The sequence below is a fragment of the Typopeltis vanoorti genome, chromosome 6 (assembly GCF_054136105.1).
Source record: "Typopeltis vanoorti isolate ZY-2024b chromosome 6, IOZ_Tvanoo_1.0, whole genome shotgun sequence".
NCBI classification, from domain to species: domain Eukaryota; kingdom Metazoa; phylum Arthropoda; class Arachnida; order Uropygi; family Thelyphonidae; genus Typopeltis; species Typopeltis vanoorti.
The window spans coordinates 57,370,438-57,392,040 of record NC_143554.1 but is presented as its reverse complement, the minus strand read 5'-3'; the positions used below and the strand labels follow the sequence as shown (position 1 = coordinate 57,392,040).

Here is a 21,603-nt window from a genome sequence, read left to right as displayed (position 1 = left end):
TATCTTGTATGAACCACTATTTTATCCATATCACCAAGGGGTATCCTTTCAAATGGCTTTGCAAAATCCAGCAGGATCATCATGCAGCTATTCACTTTATTCAACTCAGCTGTCACCTAATTATAAAAAGTTAATGGATTACTAAGGCATGTTTTACGCTTCACAAACACATGCTCATCCTCATTCCTGAATTCTCTTTTTGACCAACTTTTATCATCACTCATGAAATACTGATTATTTTATAATTTGCTACAACAAAGTTAGATCCTTCTTCATGCAAAGAAATTATTTTGCCATCTTTCCTCTCTCTTGGAACTTTGCCAGAGATGAGACAAACAGCCTAGTAAAAGGCATAAACCAATGTCTCTGCAAGTTCTTTTAAAATGTAAGCCAATATCACATCTAATCCCACAGATGCGTTTGCATAAAGATTCTTCAATTTCTTAGGTATTTCCAATGCACCAACCTCTGTGCTCAGAGCAGTTTGTGTCACAGCAGTATCCTCACCTACATGATATACCCTTAAATTGTCACTCAGCAACTCAACTAATTCGTCTTCTGTCACCTCATTACCATCAGCATTCGTTAAAACTATCCTTCCATGTTTATTCTTCCTCTCGCTTGCCACAATATGAACAAACTCTTTGGGATTTCCTTTGACCTATTCAGCTAATTTCTTCTTATAATCTGATTTTGATTTCCTTACAGCACCTGATCGTCTTTCTTGTCTGGTCAACATACTGCTTGTGAGCTTGCTGGCTCATTCCCCCCACTGATTCCTCCAGATCCCTCTTAACTATCCCCCATGCACTGCTAACATCCTTCCCTTCATAGTTTTATGCTATGGTACTGCTTCAAGCTGTCTCCTAGGAAAGTTATAATCACTCACCTTGTATTTCCATTACATCATTGTGAGTGAATGCCAGAAATGCAAAGAGTAAAAAGAATGATAGCAGTGCACTGGAAGGCGAAGTGCATGACAATGCAATTGGTGTACTTCGTGTTACAAGCAGTGGCAACGGGATAAATTGGAAACTTGGATAAAGGATGAAACCAAGAATATTAATTTCTTGGCATCTTTAATTTATAGTATAAATAGGTGAAAAAGCTTTCAACATTTATCTCTAATCCAGAGTATTTTAAGAATAATGTGTGCACCTTTTGACTATTTGTATATGGAAATATGACAAAATTTCATGCTGGCTGGGGCGTCGCCCAGTTAAACAAGGCACCTGTTGTTTTCACCAGAGAACCAGGGCAAACAGCGAAAAGTCGGTTTACTGGAACAAATCTGAAAACACATCCCAACTCAACATCACCAGAGTTAAAGATCGGTACTATCAACATAAGAAGCCTGAATGGCAAAGAAATGGTGCTAGCGGAGGAATTAGATAAGTACCAGATTGACATAATAGGGGTGATTCAAACAAAAAAGGAAAAAACTGGTGTGATCTTTCTGAGCAATAAATACAAAATGTTATATTCCGGCAATGACAATCACGGAAAAGAAGGAGTAGCCATAGCATTCAACACAAAATACAAGGCTCATCTTCTTGAATGGCAGGCAATGTCTAGTAGAGTGATTTGGGCAAATATCAAAATGGGGTAACTGGCCAATGAGACTTATTTGTGCCTATGGTCCCACAGAAGGTTCTACTAAGGTAGAAGTGGAGGAATTTTTTGAGGCTCTAGAGAAACCTACTGACACAATGAAAACGGAAAAGTTGGTCCGTGTTGGGGGATCTAAATAGCAGAGTAGGAAGTGATTGTCAGACATACAAAAATATTTTGGGAAAATTTGGAGAAAAGAGCAAAGCTAATAATAATGGCAAATACCTGTTGATTTTCTGCTCAGAATATGGACTGGTTATTCCTAACACCATGTTACAACATAAAAATGTGCACAAATTCACATGGAGAGAAGAGGCAAGGAATAAGAAAAGTCTCATTGACTATGTTATTGTTGATAGTGATGTTTTTCTCCCTGGTGCAGGACACCAGAGTGTACAGAGGATTTGAAATTGGAAATGATCACTATTTAGACTTGAGCAGGATGAAATTGAATTTCATATTGAAAAGAATAACGTGTAAGAAAGTTTTAAAGCGAATAAAAGTTGAGCAACTCTCAGATGTGAACTGTAGACTAAAATACACAAAGATTATTGAAGGAAAAATGAAAGAGTTTGAGAACAGGAACCAAACCTTGGAGAATCAGTGGCAAGCCTTGAAGAAAACCCTAATTGATTCAGCTAGAGAAGCATGTGGTGAAGTTGTCTGCAAGGATAGAAAAATTAGAACTCCATGGTGGACAAGAGGCAGTGAAGGAAAAGAAGAAAGCATATCAAAAGTTCCTGGCAAATAAGTCAGCTTGTGCTCTTAGAGAATACAGAGACAAATGTAAGAAAGCAAAACACTGTGTAAAACTAAACAAAAGTCATGGGAGGACTTTGGCAAGAACATGGAAAATAAATATCAAGAAAGTGGCAAAATATTCTGGAGGTTGTTGAAGAAGCTTAGAAATGGAGGAAAGAGTGCTGCAAAAGGAGTTAGAGATGATAAAGGTGAAATGAAAACAGGAGAAAAAGATATCCTTGAAGTATGGAGTAATTACTTTGAAGATTTGCTAAATGAAACAAGTAGTGATGACAGCACAGTGATAAAAAACACTGACCAGGCATGCAGTCAGAAATATATATCCATACTTGAAGTAGAAAAAGCCATCAAAGGCTTGAAATGTGGAAAGGCAGCAGGAGTAGATGATGTTCGACTAGAAATGCTGAAGTATGGTGGTATAAAGGTCTTACAGTGACTGCACTGCATAGTTCAGAATGCCTGGACAGAGGGACGAATTCCCAATGATTGGAGTAGAGCTCTCATAGTACCCATATATAAAAAGGGAAATAAAACTGAATGTGAGAATTACAGAGGTATATCCCTATTGAGTGTTCCTGTTAAAATATATGCAAGTATACTTGAGAAACGGTTGAGAAGAATCGTGGAAGAGAAGCTTGGTGAAGAACAAGCTGAATTCAGGTCAAATAGAGGCTGTCAGGATCAGATCTTCATTTTACGACAAATAGTGGAGAAAGCATGGGAATATAACAAAGATCTGTATTTAAGTTTTGTTGATCTGGAAAAGGCATATGACAAGGTGCCAAGAGAGAAGCTATTCAATACGCTACAGTTATATGGTGTCAATGGGGCATTATATCAAGCAATACTTAGTCTTTATTTGAGTTGTAAGTCAGCAATTAGAATTGAAGGAAGTACAGGAAGATGGTTTTAATGTTAAATCTGGTGTCACACAAGGATGTACATTATCTCCTCTGTTATTCATTATCTATATGGATCACATTATGAAGGAAAGTGGTATTAAACATGCTATCAAAATTGGAGATGTTAATGTCAGCTCTTTGCTTTATGCGGACGATGTTATACTTCTAAATAAATCTGCTACAAGTATGCAAGATTCTCTGACTAAATTGAATAACTGTTGTAATAAATATAGTATGAAGGTCAGCAATAAAAAGACAAAGACAATGAAAATAGGCAGAATCATTGAAAATGTCAACTGTGTTGTGAATGGAGAACCTGTAGAACAAGTAAAGCATTTCAGCTACTTAGGCACGATTTTTAGTGTAGATGGTAAATTAAATATGGAAATAGACAACAGAATCAACAAAGCTGGTATGGTATGAAGTCAATTGAATAAATTCATATGGAATAAGAGAGAAATTAGTAGGAACACTAAATTAGCTGTATACAAGACAGTGCTCAAACCAGTTTTCACTTATGGATGTGAGAGCTGGGTCAGAAGTAAAACACTTGACCGAAGACTAGAGACTGCAGATATGAGTGTCCTGAGAAAGATTAGGTGCGTGAACAGATGGCATCAATGGCAATATCATATCGAAATGAGAATATTAGGAAAGAACTTGACATTGGCAGCATTCAGGAAAACGTTAGCAGAGCTAATCTCAGGTGGTATGGTCACTTAAACAGAATGTATGAGGAAAGATTAGCAAAACAAGTGTTCTCTGCCAAGTTGGCAGGAAAAACGACCCAGAGGAAGACTAAGATATAGGTGGATGGATACGGTACAAAGTGCCTTAGCCGATAGAAATATAAGATCTGGTAATGTTGGAGTCTTGACAAGTAACAGACTGATTTGGAGGAAAATTGTAGATAGGAAGCGAGTAATGATGTGAATTTGTCATTTAGTACTATCATATCCTGTACACCCCTTGAGGTTACATGGCAGGAATTTGATGATGATGACGTATATGGAAATATGATTTCTGCATTACTTGAACCTTGGTATCACTTCTAGGTTTGTCTCCAACTGATGAGACCTGAATCAAGGTCAAAACTAGTCTGGGTAGTGGTCAGTCGCATATGTATGATGCATAGCATAATACATGTCTGTAAGGATATGTGCGTTGAATTATGGGATACTAAGGCAATTCATGAAGTCATTAGCCTCTATGCACAAATAGCCCAGTCATGAAGTTACTTCATATGCAAACTTTATTTGCTTACAATTGGATAAAGGATGAAACCAAGAATATAATTTCTTGGCATCTTTAATTTAAACTTATACGACTACAGCAACAATTCATTATAGTGAAGTTCTCTTCGCATAGCACCACTCCTATAGAGCTTTGCAATCGTCTCTCATGAGTGCGTTTGTTATAATAGCATTTGCTATAGGGCAAGTTATTTTAATGTGCATAACTATGTTCACAGCAACATGTACAAAATGTATGGCCTTCTTCATGGAAGAAAAATGAAACTGGAGAATAAGTTTGTTGAAAGTATTTAGTGAGTGAATGCCAGAAGTCTGAAGAGTAAGAAGAATGTTAGCAGCGAGTTGGAAGATGAAGTACGTGGCAATGCAGTTGGTGTAATTTGTGTTACAAGTAGTACGAGTGACTGTGCAAATCACCAGATGATAATAGAAAAGACAGTGCACTTACACGTAGATTTCTTAAGAGAACAAAACATGAGATTTGAGTGGTTGGAGAAATGCCTGGCAGATGGTATGACATAGAAGCAAAAGAAAGGGAAGAGAAAGCAGAGCACAAAAGCATAAGAATAGGATTGGATTTTGTATGGTGATTCACTGATAAGAGATTGTGTGACAAAATTGCATTTTCCTAGTGCCAAGATTAAGATTATAAGATATGCTATAAGGTTGTAGAGAGTAATGATGAAAGAGATGTTTATTTTGGCTGGTAAAAGTGATTTAGCAGATGACAAGTGTGATATACAAGAAGATATGAGAGGTGCTAGTATACGCAAAAAAAGAGGAGTGAGAAAATAAAAGTTGCAAGTCTATTGCCACGATATGAGAGGTGAGCTATGATTGCGAATGAGTCAGGGCACAGATTGTGCAGGAGGAATGGTGTGGAATTTGTGGATGTGTGGAGTGAGTTTGATGGATGGGAGGATTTATATAATGAGGATGGCTTGAATCTGAATGGATTTGGTGCCAGGAGTCTTGAGATAGTGTTGTTTAATGAAAGTTCAGAAGTACAGTCAGAGAAATCAGAATGTGTAGGAGGGATGCAGTAAGTGTGGGTCTAGGTTGTGGAATGAAAGGGGGTATTACAGTTTAAGTATACTAATGCTAGAATTATTCAAAATAAGAGTATAGAAATAATAAGTTCACCAAAAGTTATAGACATTAGTGAGACTTGGTTAACTGAGAATAATATGGTCATAAGAACAGAATGCAAAGGGATATGGTGTCTTCAGAGAGGACAGAAGGAACACAATATGGGGGGGGGGTGCTAATGATAGCAGAAGAATTAAATTCAAAATGAGTAGAAATACATCAGGAACAGGGATTCAAAGGGTAATACATTTGAAGCTATCTTCTGGTGTGAAATAGAGGCCAATAGGACTAAATATGTAACTGGTTGCTGCTATAATCTGGAGGGGTACAAGAGAGAATGTAGATGAAATGGATTTGCAAATAAAAATGATGAGTACAGGTAGAGTAATTATTATGGGAAGAAAGAATGGGATGAGAAATGGTCACAGGCAGGAAAAGAAATGGAATTTATACAGCTGCTGAAATAATTACCTTAAGCAGCATGTAATGAAAGGGATACAAGGTTTGAGAGTGTTGGATCTGATCATGGCATCAGAACTTAACACTAACCGATGTATCTATGCTGCTTCCACTTGTAGAAAGATCATGTAGTCTTAAACTAGGAGATTGCCAGACTTGCAGAATTTTCTGCAAAGAAGGGATATATGTGAAATTACAAAGCAAGTGATTATGATAAACTGAGGAGTCAGCTTTCAGCAGTGCCATGGCATAAGAAGTTGGATGGGAGAGGTGCTGATGGTGCATGGTCAGTGGTCAAGGGGTATTTGAAGAAAACAGTATCAGAATGTATATCCACAGTCAAAAGAATAAATCAGGTAGGAGTTAGATGAATGAATAGTTTCATTAAGCAAGAGTTACATACAAAAAAAAAGGTTGTGGAGGGAGGTAGGAATTATGAAGAAAGAGGTGATCAACATGCCCATGAGCAGTATAAGGCACAGGCAAGAAAGTGACCAGTATGGTAAGGAAGGCCAAAGCTAATTATGAGAGAAAACTAGCTGATGAGACGAAAAGAAATTCTAAAGAGTGTTTTTTTCACTATGTGGCAAGTAAAAGGAGGAATGTCTGTGGAAGGATGATTTTAAAAAATGCTGATAGCAGTGAGGTAACAGAACCAAACAAAATAGCTGAATTACTGAGTGAGCATTTTGCAGGTGTATACCATCCAGGTGGTGGCACAGTAATACCAGATGTGACATTAACCAATAGAAGAATATAAGTTTAAGAAATTGAGGTGCTTAAAATATTGCTGAACCTCAAGACAAATGCAAGCCATGGGATTAGATGGCATATCAGCCAATGTATCACGAGAATGTGTAAGTGAATTATCAGCTCCTCTGACCAAGCTGTTTAATTTAAGTCTCACTACTGGGAGGATGCCAACAGAGTGAAAAAGAGGGCAAAATAGTCCCACTGCATAAAGGAAGCTCCAAGAGATAAGTAGCAAACTCGGCATCTCAGAAGTGGTAGTTAAGGTACTGGAGAAATTGGTGAAAGACAGAATCCAACACTGGGTAGATAGGAATATGATACTCTATAATGGACAAAGTGGTTTTGTGAAGGGTAGGTCTTACTTAGTAATTTGCATACTTTTTATAATGAAGTCACAATAGAGTTGGATAAGGGAAATGGCTACTCAGTGATATGCTAGATATTGCAAAAACATTTCACAAGATTCCACACAGAACTACTGCATAAACTAGAGCAAATGAGGATAAATATGAATCTGATGATTTGGATTAGAGAGTTACTAATGGAAATATAAAAAAGAGTGGTTTATGGAGGAGCTGAGTCCAGGAGAAAGCGAGTGACCAGTCATGCACCACAGGGCTCAGTGTTTTCTCTGTTATTTAATTTGTATGTCAATGATATAGGAAATGATCTGACAGGAAATATTTAGTTGTTTGCTGATGATACTAAACTGGAAAGAGCAATGGCAAATGAAAGTGATGCAGAGATTATGCAGGAAGACATTAAACAGACTAGGATAACGGGCAAAGATAAATAGCTGAAAGTTTAATGTGGCCAAGTGTAAATTGATGTGCTTTAGAAAGAGATTACAAGCTGTGTACTGTATTGATGGAAATGAACTGCAGGAAATTGGAAGAGGCCAGGGAGTTGAAGTTTAGAGGTCATATTGCAAACGTAACTAAAACAACACAGCAGATTACGAGGTTGTTGAAGAAGACACTAATAAGCAGTAATAGAGAGGATATTGTTCCCCTATATAAAGCTTTATAGCCATAGATATGTGCAGAGTAGCCAAATCTGGACTACTCTGCACATATCTGGATGGATTCCATGGGGAATGAAGAAGTGGTGGAGAGGATCTAAAGGTGAGTGACAAAGAATGTGGCAGGTCTATGAAATGCTTCCAATGAGAATAGATTGATGGTCTGTTGGCTTCAAAAATTAACTGATAGGCAAAAAAAAGGAGACATTAAAGCGGTTTTATAGGACTGATAATTATTATTAGTATTATTACATAACACCTCCGGGGAGGCCAAAGACTCGTCGAGGGAGAGGCACCTGCTCTACAACTCTGTCTCCCCCCCCCAATTCTCCAACTACAACGAATCGCAACTACCATCATCATCTACACCAATGCCATCTACCACCCACAACCATTTTCACAGACAATCACAAACATCTATGCCCAAGGCGGGATTCAAACCCGCAGCCTTTTAGCTGGAGAGCAGACATGCTAACCACTCGGCCAACCAGGCTGGCAGTACATGGCAAGAAGTGAGAGAATAAAGGGTTACCAGTGGAAGTTGTCTAACAATATAGTTAGCAAGCAAGCAAGCATGTTAAGACTACATTTTTTTGCTTGGAGGGTGGTGTTAGATCTGAAACAGGCGACCTCATTCTACATGATGTCACCATTCCAAAGTCTAACAGAAATTAACCATAAATTGAACATACTTATCATTTAGCACGGAGTAACTATGTTTTTAAAGGAAATAACATCCTGCAAATTAAATTTAGAACTGTTTAAAATAAAGTTAATGCATATATATATCAAATGTAAATCAACAAAAAAGGGGCAGTTATAAGAGAAATTATCAGTAATATTCTACACATAAAAGAATGCAAATTATTCAACAAGATAGGGCAAAGGTCGCCCTAACGCTACAAGAGCAGCGTAAGTGCCCGTGGGTGTTACGTCTGAGAAAATTTCATGATGCATACATTCCTGGAATTAGAAAGCCCCCGTATGAGGATCGGTGAGGTCACCCAGTCGGGGACCAATCGGAAGGACAATAGGAGAAATCAAACTCAGAAAGGTGGTGCTCTTGGGGAGCGTATAAAACCCGCAACACTGAATTGAAACTGCCCCATTTTGTTTGTTTCTGTATTCTCACCGTGTGCTTCGAGTGTTCATCGTGGTTCAGTTCTTATTTTTAAGAGCTGACCTTCAAGAAGTTCCAGCATGGCACCGCCACAGAACACGGCAAGATCGAACGTAGGCCGTCAACGAGAAAAGGCATTGACGTAAATCCATAGCAAAGAAACAGCGCCCGATTCAGGAAGAGCATGTGAATCCCATGTGGTGGTAGAATCAAGATAGCCAGAATTCCGAAAGAAAGAAAGACAGAGAAAACCCCGAGAGAAACCGAAATAGTGAAGATAAGTACTTTAAATGTTCTAGCCCCTTTTAGAGAAATTGACTAACAGTACGGAAGAGAGTGTATTTCGAATTTGTGATAAAAGGAATTGTGAAGAATTGAAATTTATGTGAATAACTATACTTTTGGACTGAATTTTAAGAACTATTAGTTTATTAGATATTTTGCTGTGACCCACTCAGGGAAAACCAATAATGTGCTAAATGCCTAGCAGACCTAATGAGTTGTAAACTAAAATGTCAAATAAGTTGAGGAAATTGAATTGTAAAGATTTAGAATCCATGTTTGTTTTAAGAATGAGAGAGTGAGAGGAAAGTAAGAGTTTAACTTAGTATTAATATTATTAATATCTGTTTTGTTCCTGTACTATATTTAATAATGAATCCATTAAAATTGTTTGATATCTTTTATGCTTGTATTTCTGACCATGTTGACTGACCCTTCATAAAATTACGAATCTGTGATCATGTATGTGCGCGGGGATATCCCAATCAAGAAAGGAAAAGGGGGGGGGGGGCACGACTGCAAATAAACTAGAAAAACCTAAGGCTTCTGAATTTTAGTAAATGATATTAGTGGCACCTGATACCCTATAACTATCCTTAGGATGAGTTTAACTCTACCCTTAAGGCCCAGGCTGGTGCAGTAAATAAATTTGCCTGAGTGAATAAGGATAGCTTATAGTGATCAGGGAACAGGTATTTCTGGGGGGCCTAAAATTGAGAAATTTGCTAGATAAGCGATAAGATCACATATTCAAGTAAGATAGATGACTTATGGATACATGAAGTTAAAGATAGCAGATAGAAGCCAAAGTATATATAAGAAAGACAATCACGTAAAGAATAAAGATAAAAGATATAACAATGATGACAGGGCAAAACGTAACTTCATCAGTGAATTAGTTATTAGTTAGAGGTATGATAAGGTATTGTGTGAATAATAAATCTTCCACAATGCATCTTCTGATTCCATGGAGGTATCTACATAATAATAGTAAGAGCAGATGGTATTAGAGAAGTGTCATCTGTCACTATATACATATCATACCACATAATGCATGTAGCAGTTTTAGTGGTCATGTTAATAAACACAGTGTTCATTGGGAAGAACAATGGGTGTTCCACACCCAGAAACAACTGAGAAAAACTTGCAATAGCAAAGAGAAATTCAAGTTTAAAGATTCCAACACAGATCCCAAATGTTGAAATTTTCAGAATTTTATATGAATAAACTGTCTATGAACAGAGAAGCTTAAGGAAGTGGGTTATCCTCAAAACTTTAAAAGATTCTGAAGTATTCATTTCAATGAAAACAGTGCACTAAATAACTATATAAATATTTCAGCTGAGCATCTGTTTGGAAATCCATCTCTTGCATCAGTTGGAAATGCAACTTGATGGTTTCGTGAATGGATTTTGATTGCTGATCAATTTCAGAACAACATGTGGATTCTTCTTCAACCCATCTGTCCCATAGGATGGGTAGTTCCCTAATTAGGGATCATGACAAATAAATGCAGCTGGCACTCCTCTGCTGCATCTTCCTAAGGGCAAGTATTTGTGCCTGTAGATCTGTATGTTCGCAGGCTGGTTTGCCTTTTCTTATATGCTCTTTAATTAATCACTTCATTATATGGATTGATGAATTCAAATTCCTGTTTATCCATAACGGTTGCATGTTATGTTAAAAATTACCATGTGAGAATTCAGATTCAGCATTCACCACTTCTTTGTGGTTTAAGCTAGTGGCATATCTCTCATGATCTAGAGATCCTTTAATTGGAAAAAGCAAGGTGTTGTCTCTTGATTGTCAAGGTCAACTACCTTACAAAAATGTCACCCATATCCAATGAAATACAAACCTAATGGCAACTCAACCTACAGGTGACAGACACTTTTCATCAAGCAAAAAGTTCTGAGAACAGTTTGAAAAGCTTAGCAAAAATTTTGTTCCAACATATATTGGCTGGCAATTTATTTGTGAAATTCTGACTATGGAATAGCTAGAATCTCTCTCTCTCTCTCTCTCTCTCTCTCACACACACACACACACACACACACACACACACACACACACACACACACACACACACACACACACACACACACACACACAGGTATTTCTTATTACCAAGACTTCTTTGAAATGCTGATATTCTTAGTATATATTGTGCAGATAAGTATGAGCACGACTGCAAAATAGACTTCTAAAATAATGTTTGTAGGGACCAAACCACTGGCAAAGATATTAACAGACATACAATATACAAGGTGTTTCAAATTAAAATACCTCTATTCAGAACAATCTGTAGAGAGAACCAATACACAAAATGTCCTCAAACCTGGCATCCTAATCAGATTATTGAGAAAAGATTTTGTCAATAAAAAAAAAAAAAAAAGCTCAAAAATGACCAATAGGGAAAATATAGCACTGTAAGTGGGAGAAAATTAAATGTAAACCAGACATATGCGATTGTGAAATGATACAGAATCAATGACAAATGAATTACTCAATGATGTTTATTTCACTAATTTCATTAAATAATGTGGTACAAAAAAGTTATTACATGCAGCTGACATGCTGTAAGTAGCTGTGAAGGAGATCCAGAAGAGATGCAGGACAATAGCTGATTCTGCCATACAGCACTGTCTACAGCAGAATGCAACTGATATGTCGAAAGGTTTTGCATGTCATGTGTAATTTTGTCTTTCAAATCTGCAAGGCAATGAACTCTGCCTGAATACACCATGCTTTTTTGAGGTAATCTCAAAGCTAAAAGTCACAGGGTTTAAAGTCCAGTGAACGCAGTGACCATTTCATAAAAAATGAGCAACTAATTATGCTATTCACTGTGAAATGTTGACACAATAATTGTTTAACTCCACATCTTATGTGGGGAAGTGCTCCATATTGCATCAAACCTTCCATGTTCAGACACCCTCTTTGCTACAGTTGCAGGATGGCAAACCTGATCTTAATATATGTCTTAATAACATGCATACGTAACAGTCTGGTTCGATGGATTTCTTCCGAGAAAAACAACCCGATAACAAACTTGGCCATAAATTCTTCCCATGCTGTGACTGTTAGCAAATGTAAGGTTACTTGTTGAAATGCACAAAGAGTCTCTGTAGCCCAAATGTAGCAGTTCTGAGTGTTTACTGTTCCAGAAACATGAAAACGCACTTCATCATTCCATACGATGTTACATACTAATATTCATTCACCTCTATGCATGCCAGAAACATCAATGCAAACATTTTTTGGACCCTGGTGTCTCCCATTTGCAACTCCTGGCTGTGGCTGAGTTTATATGGGAAGCATAACAACATTTGACACACAGTTCTCCATACCACTGTAACAAACTTAATTGTCTTGCTACAGCACATGCACTGCATGAACCTACAGCATTCACATTTGACTGCTCAACTGGCTGCAGTTGCAACGTTTTTAACAATTTGCATAATTTTAGAACTATGCCCTCTTCCTGGCTGACTGTCAAACTGCCTGTCTCTTCAAACTGACAAACCATGCATCACACTGCATTTGGTGTCATTTTTCCTTTTCACAGCATCTGTATTCTGCTGCAGCATTTTCCCCATTTGGCCCCATTTTTTTTATTATAGCCAAAACTCATCTTCAGAACCTGGTTAGGATATATACACCAAGTTTGAAGTTTTTTTCAACTACTGGTTCTCTCTCTCTCTCTACAGATTGTTCTGAATAGTGATACTTATTAGAAACACCTTGTATATATTAAATTATACATAAAAAGTTAGGCTTTATAAGAACAACCTGTAAACGCCTGCATCTTGAGGTCAGATGATTTCTGGCTAGTTAAGAGGTACTCAAACATTTTTGCTTGTTAGCTGTTCCTTGTTGAAATTACTGGAATTTCTTCAAGTTCAGCAGTTGATACATTTAATGGTAAACAGAGAAAAATTTTAAAATGCTTGTATTTGACACATTAAAAATCAATTTGGTATTCAGGCTAACAGAAACCTTTCCTACAATACACAGTCTTGATAATACCTTACATAGGAGCCGAAAAAAATACATCAGTTTAATTATTTGAAAGGAAATTTTTAAATATGTAGTTTACTTTTTTCTGCAGAAAGATTCTGTGGTATATTTGAATGAATCTGCTTGAAGTCTGGATCCCAAATAGGAGAATTTGCCCCATATACTTCTTCCTCTAACATGGACAAAAACCTACAAAAACATAGAAATTCTTCAAGAAGACAATTCCTAAGTTTTAATTATTTTAATTCTTATAATTTACACACTTATAAATAATTAAAATTAACCCATTTTCATCATAAGTATGAACTTATAACACACAATCAAATATGATAATTAGTAACCAGAACACAACACACGTCACAATACAAGATATTAATAATTGAGTAATTGTACAAACAATTCTAACTGTACCGGAAAAAGAAATAATTTGAATAAATGAATAAATAAATAATAACGTCCTCACAGAGTCCTCTAAAGCTGAATTTAATATGCTCTACTCTTGGGCAGAAGATGGTGTTGAAATGATTAGCCCCAAAATGTTTGATAATTTAATATAGCCATCCTTGTTGAGGTTCAGGGAGTCCTTCGCCTGATGCCGACTCCAAAAATTGGTCTCTCAGATTTTTAATGGCTTCTAGTATTACTGTAGTTTTCCCCATTTAATCCCACATGAAGGATGTTTGCAATAGATAGTTCTATTATACAGTTGAAATCTGTGGGGTATTCATAACTAAAAATCCACATGTATACCACAGTAATTAAAATAATATGTGGATATTATTTTAATTACTGTGGTAAATATTTTTAATAATATGCAGATATTTCATCTTAAGACATCATCAGTACAGTTATTACAAACAATACTAGGAATTACACTCCAAGGAACAGTTAGTGTGCATGCTTACATTGGAATCCCTCTATGTATACAGTAGCATGTTTGAGGATTATAAAAATTCTGTCGTAAATTAAATTAAAATATATCTGATAAATTTATTTTATTCAATTGAGGATAATAATTTCCCAGACCTTTGGGATAGTGAGAGAGTCATTGTGATTAAAACTGGGTCTGTGACGTAAGGCTTCAGCACTTTCTTTATATAAACGCTCATGTTTAAATAAGAATCTATGTAGCAGCTTGGTGTTTTTCCATTGGATCTTATGGTTAGCGTTTTCAGCTCCATGTTGAGCGAGGCCAGATTTGTGTGGTTTGACCAGACGGATGTGGTTTTGATGTTCAGAGATGCGTTTACTTATAGATTTTCCTTCTGTCGAATCTTGCCATTAAACATAGTGTAACTAAATTATGATAAACTAAACAGTAATGCTAAATACAAAACTTCAGTAAATCCATCAAGCCTGAAAGGAATTATTATTTGTTATCAAATAATATTCAGTTATTTTACCAATAAAAGCAACTCAAATAGAGTGAGAAAAGATATTCATTTTGAATTGTATGCCAATAAAAACAGTCCAATTACAGAATTAAAGAAAGGAACTTTACTTTATCAATCAACAGTGAACTCATCCAATTCCTGACATAATATTCTTACACCTTCCAGGGGTGTAGAATATTATGATCCTGTCCTGTCAGGTGTCTTCTTCCTCCAGGAGATTGACTACCATGTGTCTCCACCATGTCCTATTCTGCACCTCTCTGCTGCATTCCTCATATGAGAGATAGGTCCCAGTCTTCTACATTTTTCATCCACTCCAGTCTTTGTCTTCCTCTTTCCCTCAACAGTTCCTTCGAGAAATGTCCTTTGTAGGCAGTCTCAGAATATGTCCAAAATATCTGACTTTTCTCTTTTTAATTTCTTTCATCAGGCTCCTGTTTACGCCTGCCATCTCAAGTACCTCTTCATTTGTCTTTCCATGATATTCTCATGGAAAGAATTCTCATGATATTCTAATGAAAACAGGAGAAAAAGATATCCTTGAAGTATGGAGTAATTACTTTGAAAAACTGCAGGTTGGCAGCAAAAGGTTGGCAGCAAAACGACCCAGAGGAAGACCAAGATATAGGTGGATTGATACGGTACAAAGTGCTTTAGACGATAGAAATATAAGATCTGATAATGTTGGAGTGTTGACAAGTAACAGACTGATTTGGAGAAAAATTGTAGATAGGAAGTTAGTAATGATGTAATTTTTTTTTCATGTAGTACTATCATATCCTGTACACCCCTTGAGGGTACATGGCAGGAATTTGATGATAATGATGATGATGATGATATTCTCATAATTCTTTGCAGCATCCACATTTCAAAGGCCTCCAGTTTTTTCACACTCAGGTTGGAGAGTGTCCATGTCTCTACTCCATATAATAATGTAGACCATATGTAGCATTTGGAGATTCTTAGTCTTGTTTTCAGATTTAATTCTCTAGATGATAGTAGATTTTTCATCCTGTTGAAAGTTGACTTGCAATTTCAATCCTTTTTCTAATTTTATCTTCTGTCTTTCCATTTTCTGTGATCAAGTATCCGAAGTATATGTATTTTTGCACCGGTTCTAATTTATTTCCTTTTATATTGATGCATATTTTTTGTTATTTTCTTTTCTCTTGAAATTATCATGATTTTTGTCTTTTTAAAGTTGAAACTGAGGCCATACTGTTCGCTATACTTGAGGGTTTCATCTATAAGAGTTTTGAGGTCATATTTGTTATCAGCTAGAAGAACCATGTCATCTACATATCTTAGGTTATTAATATTTTGCCCCCTACAGCGATTCCTTTGAGGTTACTAATTTTATTAAATATTTCTTCTGTGTACAGGTTAAAGAGAATCGGAGAAAAGACGCAGCCTTGTCTCACACCTTTTTGAACTGGGAATTCTTCTGAGGTCTCTCTATTTATTCTCAAAGATGCACTGCAGTCTGTTCCCAGTAAAGATTAGTTAATAGCCTAATGTCTTTTCCATCCATGCCTATTTTTAAAAGGATTTCAATTAATTGTTCATGTTGGTCATTGTCGAATGCCTTTTTGTAATCTATAAAGCAGAGGTACACATCTTTTTGTTTTTTTTAGATATCTCTCTATGATGGTTCTGATGTTGAAAATACCTTCTCTTGTACCTACATTTTCCTTGAAGCCACTTTGTGTATCATTTATTTCTATGTTTATTTTTCTTTTATTTCTTTCAATGCAGAGGAGGGCTTCTGACACTTGATTGATGAGGCTGATTGTCCTGAACTCTTCACATCTTGTAGCTTTTGTTTTTTTGGGAACTGGAACGAAAATTGAGTGATTAATATCTTTGGGTAGAAATCCAGTCTCGTATATTTTATTGCATAATTTTTTAGAAATTTCAGTCCTCCTTCATCGAGAGCCCTCAACCATTCTGCCAAGATGTTATCTATTCCTGCAGCTTTATGTGGTTTTAGTTTTCTGATGGCATTTTCAACTTCATAGAGTAAAATGGATGGTCCTTCTAAATCAGTCTGTTTAGGAATATCATTTCTTTGTTGTTCATATAATTTCCTTATGTATTCAATCCATCTTTCCATGATTTCTTTTTTTATCCATTAGAATATGATCTCTTGAGTCTCTAATGACACTTGCATGGTTTGCTGTATTTGTCCTGCTTGTCATTTCTCTGATCTTTTCATGCATTTCTCTGCTTCTGTGTTTTCTATCAAGGTTTTCTATATCTATACATTTATATTTAATCCATTCCTCTTTGGCTTTCCTGCATCCTTTTTTTATTTCTTTATTCATGCTTTTATATTCAGGTTTGTTCTTTAACTTTTTTCTTTGTTCCATCAACGTCAGTATTTTTTCATTCATCCAAGTTTATTCCTTTTCCTTTTTAATTGTGGGAGTGTATTTTTGACTGCTTCATTGATGCTATTCTGAATGTTTGCCAGTTCATGTTAATTTCATCAACTGGTGTTCTATTTTCTGTGTGAGTTGTGGTGTCAGACTTATTAAGGGATTTTGTGAATTCTTTTATAAAGCAGTCTTTAACTTCTTGGTTGTTAAGTTAGTCTGAATTATATGTTTCTCTTATGAATGGTTGGCTTGGTATCTTAAGGTTTATTTTGATTTTTGCAATCACTGGGTTGTGGTCCGATCCTATGTCTGCTCCAGGATATGTTTTTGTTTGTGTTATTGCATTTCAGAATCTTTTGCTTATTATTATATAGTCAATTTGGTTTCTATAGATGTCCCCAGGGCTTTTCCAGGTATATAGTCTTCTGGAAGGATGTTTAAACAGTGTGTTGGCAATTATTAGGTCATTGGTTTCACAGAATTGAATTAATCTCTCACCACTTTCATTTCTGATTCCAAGCCCTTGGTTTCCCATGCAGAATGAGATTTTTTCTGAGCCCACTTTTGCATTTAGGTTGCCCATCATTATAATAACATCATCTGACTTAGCACTGGAGATTGCAGTTTGGATGTCTTCATAAAATTGTTCCTACTCTTCATCTGGGTGATCTTGGGTTGGCACATATGCTTGGATAATATACAAGTTGAATGGTTGTGCAGTTATTTTGGCTGTTATGATTCTGTCATTTATGGGCCAATATCCCTGTAGAGATTTTGCAATTCTATTACTTAGGACAAGCGCAACTCCATTAAGGTGTAAGTCACTGTCAGAGTAGATTATAGTGTGATTTTTTCTTATTATTATGCCTGTATCTGTCCACCTCACTTCACTGATACCTGCAATATCTGCTTTCATCACTTCTAATTCTTGGAGTAGGTTATCTAATTTGCCTGCCTCGTAGAGTGTTCTGACGTTCCATGTTACTATTTTCAAGAGATTGCTCCTGGTTTTCAGACAAAGGACATCTGAGAATATCCTCCCTGGAGGGTTTGGGATATTATCTTCATACACTACCTTAGTAGGTCTTGTCTTACAATTCCCGGTTTCAAGCTCTTATTCCCTGTAGCTATAAGAGCTGATGGTTGCAGGGGTCTCAACCACATCTCTAACTTCATATTGTGACATGGTGTGTTTCATGGTTGACAATGGATAAATATTATGATAATACTACATAAAAAACTCACATTATTACTAAATCATATCAACAATTTTCCTCCAAATTAATCTGTTATCTGTCAAGACTCCAACATTATCAGATCTTATATTTCTGTCTTCTAAGGCACTTTTTACTGTGGATGGAAAGCTTGGTTAAGAACAATGTCAATGCCAGGATCAGATTTTCACTTTTGACAAAAAGTTTAGAACAAATAGTATTATTACTCCACCAATATATATCTTGGTCTTCCTCTGGGCCTTTTCCATGCCAACCGGGCAAAGAACACTTGTTTTGTTAATCTTTCTTCTCCCATTGTATTTAAGTGACCATATCACTGAGATTATCTCTGCTGACACATTCCTGGATGCTCACAATATCAAGTTCTTTCCTAATATCCTCATTTTTTAATATGATATTGCCATCTGTTCATTAATAACATCATCCCTAATCTTTCTCAGAGTTCTCATATATATGTGGTCTCCAGTCTTTGGAGTGTTTTAATAGAAATAAAGTTAGAAATAAAAGTGTTTTATTTATAACCTATTCCATATAAATTTATTCAGCTGACTTCCTACTATACCAGCTTTGTTAATTGTGTTGTCTATTTCCACATTTAATTTGCCATCTTCACTAAAAAGTGTGCCTATGTAGCTGAAATGCTTTACTTCTTCTATAGGTTCTACATTCACTATGCAGTTGATATTTTCAATGTTCCTACCTATTTTCCATTGTCTTTATCTTGCTATTGCTGATTTTCATACCAAATTTACACCAAGTTATTTAGTTTAGTCAGGGATTCTTGCAGATTTGTACTGGAGGATTTAACTAGAAGTATATCATAAAGTAAAGAATGAGATTAACATCTCCAATTTTGATATCAGATTTAATATCACTTTCCTTCATAATATGATCCATATAGAGGATGAATAACAGAGGGGATAATGTACATCCTTGTCTGACAGTTAACATCAAACCATCTTCCTTTACTTCCTTCAATGTTAACTGCTGACCTACAACTCAAATAAAGACAAAGTATTGCTTGATGTAATGCCTCATTCATACCATACAACTGTAGTGTTTTGAATATCTTTTCTTTCGCCACCTTGTCATATGCCTTTTACAGATGTACGAAACTTAAATACAGATTTTTGTTATATTTCTATGATTTCTAAACTATTTGTCAAAAGTGAAAATCTGATCCTGACACTGACATTGTTCTTAACCAAGCTTCCCATCCACAGTATTTATCAACTGTTTCTCAAATATACTTGCATAATCTTACCAGGAATACTCAGTAGGGAGATACCTTTGTAATTCTTACATTCAGTTGTATTTCCCTTTTTATATGTGGGTACTATGAGAGCTCTACTCCAATCATTTGGAATTCCTCCCTCTATCCAGGCCTTCTGAACTATGCAGTGCAGTCACTGTAAGCCTTTTATGTCTCCATACTTGAGCATTTCTGATCGAATAATCTATTCATTTCAGGTTTTTGATGGCTTTTTCTACTTCAAGTATTGTTATGTATTCCTGATTGCACACCAGTTGAGTTTTTTTTTACTACTCTGCTGTCACTGATTGTTTCATTTAGCAATTTTTCGAAGTAATTACTTCATATATCGTTTACTGTATTTTCCGACATATAAGACGCACCCCCTTTTTTGTACACATTTTTTAGGAAAAAAAACTTTATCACTGAATATTATAATGAATTTACAGTATTTCAAATATAAAGTAATAAGTAGGTCTACTTTCAATAAATACCTAATCTAACTAGGAAAGAGTACCCACCTTTTAATCTTCTTCATCAAAACCCAGAAATTCATCTCCAGAGTTAAATGAAGAGACACTTGAAACCTCTTCTAAATCAGAATCTGAGTACTCATACAACAAATTGTCCTCTGTACCATCCAGTGCATTACCAATGCCACACATCTTAAATGATTTAACCACTGTCTCAGTTTTCACAGTATCCCATGAAGCTTTGACCCACTCACAAACTTGCAAAATGCTAGGCCTCTTCCTTCTTCCAGATGGAGCAATCTCAAAATCTGAAGACTGCATCCAGCTGTTCCACTTCTCCTTTATAAATCCCATAAATGGTTTTATTAATACAGACATCTAAAGGTTGAAGCTAACTAGTCAGACCTCTTGGAATTACAGCTAACTGAGTTTTCAATTCCATGAGTTTAGTTTTAACATCTTCTGTTCTGTGAGAATGAAACTGATCCCATACTAGCAGGGCAGGCTTCTTCAACAGTCCACCTAGACTAAATTTTATCTATTCATAACTGAAATGCTCTCACACACCGCAAGAAAGCAAGAAAGAAATCGCATAACTCGAAACAGAGAAAATTTCCAGAAATGAAAGTAATAAAAAACTGAGTATCAATGTATAAGATGCACCCTGCTTTGCAGACCTGTTTTCAAAGAAAAAAGTGCATCTTATATGCTGGCAAATACAGTATGTCTTTTCTCAGGTTTTCATTCACCTTTATCATCTCTAATTCCTTTTACAGCACTCTTTCCTCTATATCGGAGCTTTCACAACCTCCAGAATATCTTGCGACCTTCTTGATATTTATTTTCCATGTTCTTACCAAAGTCTTCCCATGACTTTTGTTTAGCTAGTTTTACACAGTGTTTTGCTTTCTTACATTGGTCTCTGTATTCTCTAAGAGCACAACCTGATTTATTTGCCAGGAACTTTTGATTTTTGATATGCTTTCTTCTTTTCCTTCACTGCCTCTTTAACTTCCTGTGTCCACCATGGAAATTCTGTTTTTTCTATCCTTGCAGACAACCTCACCACATGCCTCTCTGGCTGAATCAATCAATGTTTTCTTCAGGGGTTGCCACTAAATCTCCAAGGTTTGGCCCCTGTTCTCAAACTCATTTCTTCTTCAATAATGTTTGTGTGTTTTATTCTACAGTTCACATCTGAGAGCTGCTCAACTTTTATTCACTTTAAAACTTTCTTACATGCTCTTTGTTTCAAAATGAAATTCAATTTTATTCTTCTCAAGACTAAATGCTGATCACTTTCAATTTCAAATCCTCTTGTACAGTTTGTCCCACATCAGTGAGAAAACATCGCTATCAACAATAACAGTCAATGAGAGTTTTCTTCTTTCTTGCATCTTCTCTCCAAGTGAATTTGTATGCATTTTATGTTGGAACATTGTGCTAGTAATAACCAGTGCATGTCCTGATCAGAAATTTAACAGGTACTTGCCATTATTGTTAGGTTTGCTCTTTTCTCCAAATTTCCCCAAAATATTTCTATATGTCTGGTAATGATTTTCTACTCTGCTGTTTAGATCTCCAACAAGGACCAACTTT

General features: G+C 36.0%; 1 protein-coding gene across 3 annotated transcripts in view; it reads right to left on the bottom strand.

Annotated features, from left to right (window-relative positions):
- Positions 1-21,603, bottom strand: part of Gcn5 (Gcn5 acetyltransferase) — a 470,342-nt gene that overhangs the window by 283,788 nt on the left and 164,951 nt on the right. For all 3 annotated transcript variants that reach the window (XM_090394171.1, XM_090394172.1, XM_090394173.1), the window contains exon 9: positions 13,352-13,461. In XM_090394171.1, the coding sequence (XP_090250297.1) occupies positions 13,352-13,461 (110 nt within the window). The remainder of the gene's footprint in view (positions 1-13,351; positions 13,462-21,603) is intronic.